Source organism: Brassica rapa, chromosome A02, assembly GCF_000309985.2.
Source record: "Brassica rapa cultivar Chiifu-401-42 chromosome A02, CAAS_Brap_v3.01, whole genome shotgun sequence".
In the NCBI taxonomy this organism is placed as follows: domain Eukaryota; kingdom Viridiplantae; phylum Streptophyta; class Magnoliopsida; order Brassicales; family Brassicaceae; genus Brassica; species Brassica rapa.
The window spans coordinates 262494-271730 of NC_024796.2; the positions used below are offsets into that span (position 1 = coordinate 262494).

At 37.7% G+C, this 9237-nt stretch overlaps 2 protein-coding genes across 4 annotated transcripts; both read left to right on the forward strand.

Annotated features, from left to right (window-relative positions):
• Nucleotides 1-148: 148 nt before the first annotated feature.
• LOC103850438 (phosphopantothenate--cysteine ligase 2) lies at nt 149-2281 on the forward strand. 3 transcript variants are annotated; one of them, XM_009127190.3, is made up of 9 exons: nt 149-315; nt 577-835; nt 916-960; nt 1030-1115; nt 1186-1238; nt 1328-1387; nt 1476-1577; nt 1665-1784; nt 1872-2281. In XM_009127190.3, the coding sequence occupies exons 2-9, from the start codon at nt 588-590 to the stop codon at nt 2109-2111; spliced, it is 954 nt and encodes a 317-aa protein (XP_009125438.1). In that variant the 5' UTR covers nt 149-315; nt 577-587; the 3' UTR covers nt 2112-2281. The 3 variants fall into 3 exon arrangements, with proteins under 3 accessions (XP_009125438.1, XP_033139786.1, XP_033139787.1); XM_033283895.1 differs by having other exon boundaries at nt 194-315; nt 543-835; nt 1872-2220; XM_033283896.1 differs by having other exon boundaries at nt 202-315; nt 584-835; nt 1872-2220.
• Nucleotides 2282-2530: 249 nt separating this feature from the next.
• LOC103850439 (aspartic proteinase PCS1) lies at nt 2531-6094 on the forward strand. The gene has a single exon (XM_009127191.3). It carries the CDS (start codon nt 4114-4116, stop codon nt 5608-5610), a length of 1497 nt encoding a protein of 498 aa, XP_009125439.2. The 5' UTR covers nt 2531-4113; the 3' UTR covers nt 5611-6094.
• The last annotated feature ends 3143 nt before the right edge of the window (nt 6095-9237 follow it).

The following is a 9237-nucleotide window of genomic DNA, read 5'->3' on the forward strand; positions in this document are numbered from 1 at the left end:
AAACACTTCTGGCAACTGTTTACATGAGAGAGAATTCAAAATTCATATATGAGAGAGGGAAAATAAGAGAAGTTTTAAGGATTATGACAAATATTTATCAGGTTTAATAGGCCCAACTACTTAATGGGCCGTGTGAAGCCCACATATTGCTAACTGTTCTTGGAAGGTAGCGAGATAGCGCTTTGTGGAACAGAGTTGCTCTCTGTTTAAAAGTGTCAGAGAGAGGAACAGAGTTGTTCCCTAAACTAAATTACTCAAAATCGACCAAGATCTCTCGATCAAGATCGAATATTCGATCTCATCTCTCTGTCTCTAGTAAGTTACTGATTCTCTCTCTATCTCTCTTGCTGCCTGTGCTCTGTTATCTTGGGATCGGGTTTTGAATTCGATGCATCTTCTTCACTTAAGTTTTTGCTGAAAAAAGAATCATCACATTGCCCATTGGGCTATTATATGATTGGTTGATACACTCCTAAAGATCTCTCATGCATCTTAACATTGAAAACTAGATTTTGTTTGGGATCTTTATGTTCTCGTTTCAGCAAAATCTGATTCAACGATTCTGTTATCGTATAGAGAATAGAGAAATGAGTTGCATCTCTGAGTTGGGGGAAGATGAAGTTAATTCCTTTTTCGAGTCGTCTCCACCTCTCAAGAACATGGAAGAGATTGTCCAGAAGCTCAATGCCTTCATCCACCTCAATTCCTCAGCAGGAGGGAGGAGGAGGAGGATCGTATGCGTAACCTCAGGGGGAACTACGGTTCCTTTGGAGCAGCGATGCGTAAGATATATTGATAACTTCAGCTCTGGCAATAGAGGTGCTGCTTCTACTGAGTATGTCTTTACTTCTTCTTTTCTTTTTTTTCCTTCATTTTAGTCTCTGTTTCATAATCATTCCTTTTTTTGTTCCAAAGGAACTTCGTCAAGGCTGGATATGCTGTCATTTTTCTCTTTAGGAGGTACTACTTTCATTAATTCTGTTCTGTCTTGTTGATATTGATTTTAAGTGAATTTTTGTCAATCTTTAGGGGAACTTGCCAGCCATATTCCCGGTCTCTTCCCGATGATCCATTCCTTGAATGTTTCAAGTTTCCAGATAACACCAACATTCAAGGTTCTTTATTCTTCTCCACTATAACCCTTCTTTCTCAAATGTAAATGAGCGACTAAGTGGGTGTTTTCAGTTAATGCATCACATGTGGAAGCTGTGAAAGTGGCTGTTATGGACCAGCAAGCTGTACGTATTGTATATACCACTTGTGTCTTTTTTTTTACTACCAAAAAAAATGATGATCACTTTATGTTTGTGTGTTTTTAACATTGCAGGCAGTAGCTGAATCTCGCTTACTAAAGCTCCCATTCACAACCATCTATGAGTATCTTCAGGTTTACACCCATGCTATCTTTTGTGATAATTCCTCAACAGAGTTTCAGCTATAAAGCTTTTTTGCTTTGTGAATGTTTCCGGTTACAGATGTTGCAGTTGATTGCAACGGCGCTGAAAGACTTCGGTCCATGTTCCATGTTTTATCTTGCTGCGGCTGTGTCTGACTTTTATGTGCCGTGGAAGAGCATGGTAAGAGTCTCATTCCCCCTATGGTCATGGCTACACTGTTCTTGGGGTCTGAAGAAATGCATTTTGTGTTTTATTTGCTGAAACCAGACAGAACACAAAATAGAATCAGGATCTGGTCCTCTGGACATAAGACTAGCTCAAGTCCCTAAAATGCTTTCAATCTTGAGAACAAACTGGGCTCCAAAGGCTTTCTGCATATCATTTAAGGTCAAATCTCTCTCTACTCTCTTTGTATAAGATTTTCATAAATCTGATATAAAAAAAAAAAAAACTTATATAGAATTTTGAATGCAGCTAGAGACAGACTCAAAGATTCTGATAGAGAAGGCTACAAAGGCACTACGGAAGTACAAAGTGCATGCGGTTGTAGCTAATGAGTTATCAACGCGCAAGGAAGAGGTTGTGGTTGTTTCAAGCAGCGGTAACGTTGTGGTTAGGTGCGATAGCGAGAAGCCTGGATCTATTGTAGAGGATAATCTTATTCGTCTCATTGTTGATCGGCATTCGACTTACATCAAAGAATTTAGCACTTGAAATATTTCTCAAATGATTCTATGTCAAGAATAGGACAGCTGCAATGAAATGTTAATGCATGCACTCTTGAATGTATCGATGTTCTTTAGAACACTTCTTGTTGCCTCTACTTTGGTCGTTGCTCTTTCAGTTTCTTTCTTTGGTAATGTTCTCCCCTGTTTTTTATGTAACTTCAGAAATCATAATCAAGTAACCTAATACCAAAGCTACGTTCTCTAACTTCCTACGCAAGAAACCCATCTGATCGAATTCTCTAATTTACAGCGATCGTGGCTGTACTAATCGGATGCTTGTGGTAGGTTCTTCGATCGAAATTTTTAAATTTAAAAATGTTTATTTTGGTTGCAGGCTCTTATCTTTCCTTGCCTATATGTTTTCTTAGTATCCTCGAGGGTTAATTAACTAACATATAAGTATGGACGTATCTATTATACTCTAGTTTTTTCCTTCTGTATAGATAATAATGATTTCATTTAGTGGAGAATTTTAATATTTTTCGTGTTTATTTGTTCAGATTGGACGATGCATGTTCATTATAATCTTCGGGTTGGTGAGTTGTTGCTGTGGTACTTACTCGGCTATCTCAAGATTAGCCGACCAAATGACATGACTGGGTGCAATTTTTATAATGGTGATTTAAATTAGATGTTTGTTGTATACAGTGTTTACAAATATATAGTTTTTATTCAGTTTGGGTTGAGATTTGTTGCGTTTGGAAAACAAGCCTAAGGGAAACCGAATCTAGTATCCAAAGAGACTTTATAGTGTACTTGAATATGGTTTACAATGAAATTTATTTCTCTTTGTCATTGTCAAATGAATTTAGAACCTAACGTATTGTGTATTCAAAGTAATGTGTCACACGAGCATACCTAGTGGGCAAGTGAAGATGTAAATGAGACTGATTGGTAAGTAAAGGTGTCCTTATTTGGAGCAGGATTCAAGAAAAATGGACCCAAGCTCATAAATGATGGGGGCTTTGTCCTTAAAACAGCAAGGCAAACAACATGTGCAACCATCCCTCTCTATTCTCAAAGGTCTTTTTCCATGTGAACGTCACATCTCCAAACTCTTTTTTCATACATTTTTATTCTTTTTTCTAAAAGTAAACATTGGTTCATCTTACAGCTTGTTTATTCTTCTTTTAATTGCTGTAAATTGTATCAATGGTTTTGGGAAAACATGTGGAATTTTCTTTAGTCCAATGATTAACTGAAAAAGTTAAAGTTCTTACATCTAAACATGGGATCCATAACTTATCAAATCCAAAATATTACAATGTCAAACGTTGAACCATCTATTGGAAAATACGTCACAACTTTTAAATGATCAGTTGAAGTTTTGATTCAAGATTGATTATGATTTAACTCGATAATCTCACAAGGCCTCTCTTGCACCATGTATTCTTTGATGAAGTTAGAACTGAAAACAAAGAGAAGTAACTTTTCAGAGAAAACAGTAAATACTAGACTGTTGGAGTAAATAAATGTCGAATCTGTATTTTAAAATGCGCACCGTCCAAACTTCCATGGCAAATACAGTGACGAAACCAAGGTAAACACACATGCTTTGGTGTTTAAAAAAGATATAGTGTCAGCTAAAATTCAAGGTTTTAAACGAACTTCAACCTAATGAAGAAGTTTAAGAATATTAAAATCATTCCCCTAATTATTTGCCTTGAATTTAGAGCCGTTTGCAGTGGTGGCTGCATACATTAAAAATCATCTGACTGAATTAACTATTCTAAAGGTCTAATATGTTCATTAGTGCATGTCATATGTTAGTGTCTCACTCTTACTGATAACCATTTCAGTATTAAAAATCAACAACTATTTAATATGATAAAATAGTTTTGTGTGGCTATTCATAACAAAAAATACATTTGTTTCTTTCTAAAAATTATTATATACCAATTAAAATAACAATTCGTAAGTGAAAACAAAATTTAATAAAACAAAATTATGACAGTGATAGATAAAAACACTTGAGCCTTACATTTTCTATGCTAATTAATGAAAAGCTTATATATTATTGTCAGACATTCGAGAAAATAGAAAACAAAAGAGATATTTTTCCAGTTGAAAAGAAAGAACAAAGATCTCATTGCTGTTTCAGTGAACTTGCACCAAACTCACAAACTTCACTTGCACAAACTCACTTCCTCATAAAATTTCTCATCATGCACCATCCTCTGTTTTATCTTCTTCTCATTCTTTTCATCAGAACTAATCAATGTTCCTCTTCTTCTTATTCTTCTCAAACTCTTGTTTTGCCTCTAAAGACCCGAATAACCCCAATGGATAACTCGGGTCATCGCCCCACCGACAAACTCCATTTCCACCACAACGTCACTCTCACCGTCACACTTACCGTCGGTACTCCTCCTCAAAACATCTCCATGGTCATCGACACTGGCAGCGAGCTCTCCTGGCTCCGCTGCAACCGTACCTCAAACCCGAACCCGACCAACAACTTCGACCCGACTCTCTCCTCCTCCTACTCACCAATCCCTTGTTCCTCGCCCACTTGTCGGACCCGGACCCGAGACTTCCTCATACCCGCTTCCTGCGACTCCGACAAACTCTGCCACGCAACTCTCTCCTACGCCGACGCCTCCTCCTCCGAAGGCAACCTCGCCGCCGAGGTTTTCCACATCGGAAACTCCACCAACAACTCCAGTCTCATTTTCGGGTGTATGGGATCCGTGTCCGGATCCGACCCGGAAGAAGACAGCAAGACAACCGGGTTGCTCGGCATGAACCGTGGCTCCCTCTCTTTCATCTCTCAGATGGGTTTCCCCAAGTTCTCCTACTGCATCTCCGGCACCGACGACTTCCCGGGCTTTCTTCTCCTCGGCGACTCCAACTTCACGTGGCTAACGCCGTTAAACTACACGCCGTTGATCCGCATCTCGACGCCGCTGCCTTACTTCGACCGTGTCGCTTACACCGTCCAGCTCACGGGGATTAAAGTTAACGGCAAGCTTTTGCCCATCCCTAAATCGGTTCTCGTACCGGACCATACCGGCGCTGGTCAGACCATGGTTGATTCCGGTACTCAGTTTACTTTCCTGCTCGGGCCGGTTTACAGTGCGCTTCGAACCGAGTTTTTAAACCAGACAAACGGGACCTTGACGGTTTACGATGAACCGGATTTCGTTTTCCAAGGAACCATGGATTTGTGTTACTTAATTTCGCCGGTTCGGATTCGGACCGGGATCCTCCACCGGTTACCATCGGTTTCCTTGGTTTTCGAAGGAGCTGAGATAGCGGTTTCGGGTCAGCCTCTACTATACCGAGTCCCGCATCTGACGGTTGGGAACGATTCGGTTTATTGTTTCACATTTGGAAACTCCGATCTTATGGGAATGGAGGCATACGTGATTGGACACCATCATCAGCAGAACATGTGGATCGAATTTGATTTGCAGAGATCAAGAATCGGTTTGGCTCCGGTCCAGTGTGATGTTTCTGGACAGAGACTAGGAATCGAGTCGTAAACCGTATATAACCAACCCGGTAAATCGTCAATACCTGTGTAACTATAGTTTTTTTTTGCGGTACGTAGAATGGTTATCTAGTAGAAGGTGCGCAGGACGCACGTGACTAGAGTGAGTGAGTGGGCTTCTTTTACCAACACATGCGTACGAGTAATAACTTCGAGTTTGTTAGTAGTTGTCTTCTTTGTTTGATTGTTTAACACGCTACTTACGTTGCATAATTAATTTTCTTCCCTTTTAGGGCTTTTTTTAAACTTGTATTCCTTCTTTCAACGGCTTAATCATTTACCATGCACTGCTGTTGGTGAACGTGAACATAATATTGAACAAACGATCCAATTACATGTAGAGATTCAACGAATTCATGTTATCATAACAATTGTATTGATTGAAGAATATTCAAGAGAGCAACACCATCTTCTTCCTTCCTTTTTGATCCTTGTCGAGAGTTATCACTATGTAATATTTATTTATTCAATATCTACAACTATGTGTAGTCAGATCAATAATGTTGTATGCTTGTATAGTACAAGTTTTAATATCTGTTCAGTGATTTTATTTATTGTCAGAAGCTGAAACGTGTTCTTTAGATGTCAGGGCCCCTATGCAAGTCTCGCTCTCACGTGGGAACAGCATGCGGTTTATGATTGCTTTATGTAGTTGAAATTTATGACATTTGATATTCGATATATATTAAGTTGCTCTCAGTGATATCGACGATATGATGGTAGTTTCTGAGGAATCGTGCAGAAAAGGGAATCTGTCCGCTAGAGAAACTGACTTGTAACCCTTACCGAACTACTTTTGTCTGGATCGGAGCAACATCAAGCTTTTCTTCCTGATTCTTCGTGTCCATCCTCAGATATAGAATCTGAAGAATGTTCTTATGCCATGGAAGACATAAAACCACCATTCTTCTGCATCTGTTACAGGAGGTAAGTTGTACATGCCTAAAGACTCTTGTTATTCAACCCTAGAGCAATGCTGCCATTGTCCCAATTAACATTGAAGATTCGGAAGAAGCTACAAAGACACCAACCACTGATCAATAGTTTGAGGAGTACTTTTTTTTTGAATACCAGGAAGTTCGAGGCTAAAGCATGTAATCCCTCCTGGCCCGAAACCAAATCATGTAATATTAATATCGTCCAGCGGTGGTTATTCGAACCAGACACTTCTGACACAATAGTTAGAAATAGTTTCTGGTTGAGGAGTACTTTTCAAAACTTATGATTTTGATGTAAACAAGAAAGCTAATGCATATGTGAATATTTTACCTTGTTTCTGGTTAGAAGAAATACAAAGCCAGAACATAACTAATAAACCTAAGCACATGTGCAACTTTGTATGTAAGGTTTGATGCTGTCTTCTTCCCTCACTATCTTTCCCCCTAAAATCAAATATAACTGAAGAAACACTTCAATTCAAAACCACTAAATATATGAATCAAAGTTTAGAGCAAATCAAATTTATGAGAAAAACATATCAAATTCAAACAATCCTACAACTGAATAAGAAAATCAAATCTAGGTGCAGGCTTCTCTTCGAAGCTGTGCACAGAACAGAGCCTCCAGATCCGGCGGCTGAAAATAACCGTTCCTCGGCGGATCTCGATTCCTCACCACCTTTGATTTCTTCCTCGGCGGCGGAGGACAAACAGACGACACCGGAATCCTATACTCCCCGCTTCTCGGCGTCGTACACTCATCCTCCTCAATACTCTCGTGTAGATCTCTCTTTGAATCCATTCCTCTCCCTTTCAAAATCGTTAATATGAGCAGAAGCGGTTACATGTTTATTTTCATATATAGTGTGTGAATGAATAGATAACTTTGAAATTTATTTCAGACTAGTTTCCTTTTTAAAGAAATCGAAATATTTGGTAACTTTCAAATTAGGAGGGAAAAAAAGGAAAACGGGAATCTTCTGTTTTCCTCTCTTTCGTATCAAACGGAAGGCTGAGATTGTTTATATCAGCTGATTATGAACAGGATATGCTGACATGGACATAATTAGTTGATAGCACCAAATTTATGATAACGCGGTTTCAGACGCTCTACCATCATATCATTATTGGTAAACTTATTTTAGCAAGTCCCTTTGCGCAGAAAATTTAGAAAAAGAGTCCTGTCTTTTTGAAGCTAAAAGCCCGAATACTTTTGTCTTACCTAAAAAAAATGAATGGCCCATTGAAGTACCTAACGAGTATAAGAAAAAACCCACCAAAATAAATCTTCAAATCAAAGAAGAAACCGAACGAGTATGAGAAAAGAACCAACAAATCTTAACAAACGGTCCACTCGAGTTAATAATCTACTATACCCATTCCGGCCCGGAATGGAGCTTGTTCTCCTCTTTTTCTTGCCAGGCGGCAACAAAAACCTCCTATATGATCTTGTGGCTCCGTCGATGAGTAAATAAAGCTCCTAGTAGGGGATGACATTTTCTCAGCTTCGTGTTCTTTGTTGCGGTCATCTATTTTTCTTCATGCTCCTTTGCATTTGACACGGTCCTCTAGTTTCAACATCGATTTACTTGGTCCTCCCTCGTATACGTTTTTTGGAAAAAATCTTATAATTACAACATAATTTCTTTGATTAATATTAGTTTATTCAATATAAAAAACAACAGATTTTATGTGGAACACAAGAGTTGTTTGCAGGTCCTTGTTGCCAGGAAAAAAATTAATTGAAATTTGTAGTTTTGCATAAATGTCAACGTATACGTATGTGAACATGGATGCAGTGCCCATCATACTCTCGCTGATGGTTAGGAATACCAGAAAGATAATTGCATTGGTTTACATTTAAATAAATAATTAACTATCCAATATTGCTTGTAGGTCGGCTTTAATATATCTACAAGTTCATTATCAAACAAAACGTAGTCCTACTCCTACGTTCATAGACTCCAAAATCATGCGATTTATTATACGTTTAGAGATTCAATTATCATATGTGAGGAAAGAAAAAACAATAAAAGAGGTACAGTTTACAGTTAAATATGTTTTCAAAGAGAGAGATTCAATTAAAAATAATCACTTTGCTTTAGTAAAGTTAACAAGCATCCTAAAATTATTTTTCTTGTAGAATTGTACGTAAAAAAACATTTAATTAGTGATGAACATTACAAAGGAAGAATATTACAAATAAAAAGGACAAAACAAGAAGGAAAATGTACCGGAGGTTTGCATGCAGGGTCATCTCATGTTGATGTCTTTTAGAATATCATTTTAGTACCTATAGTTTTTGTCTCTTTCACGGTTTCAACAATGACTTAACCTTTTTTACGAGTCAGAAGTACAGTTCATTTTAAAATAAGTAACGCGATTTTTATATGGATACTACTTATTTTTTACATTGACTTTTATTGTAAATCGTTATATACTAACAGATTGGGATCTATTAATTAATTTCAGCTATGTTTAAAAATATACATTCCAAATATATCTTGACCTCTTCTGTTGGAAGCATTTTGGATCATTAATGACCTCAGTTACATTGTTTTATCTGTTTTATATTATATTTAGGATATTTACATTGTATTACATACATGTTTGTGTATTTTAAGGTTTTCTAAGTTTCTAACATATTCCGTGTTACCATGTTTGATAGAAAGTACTATAAC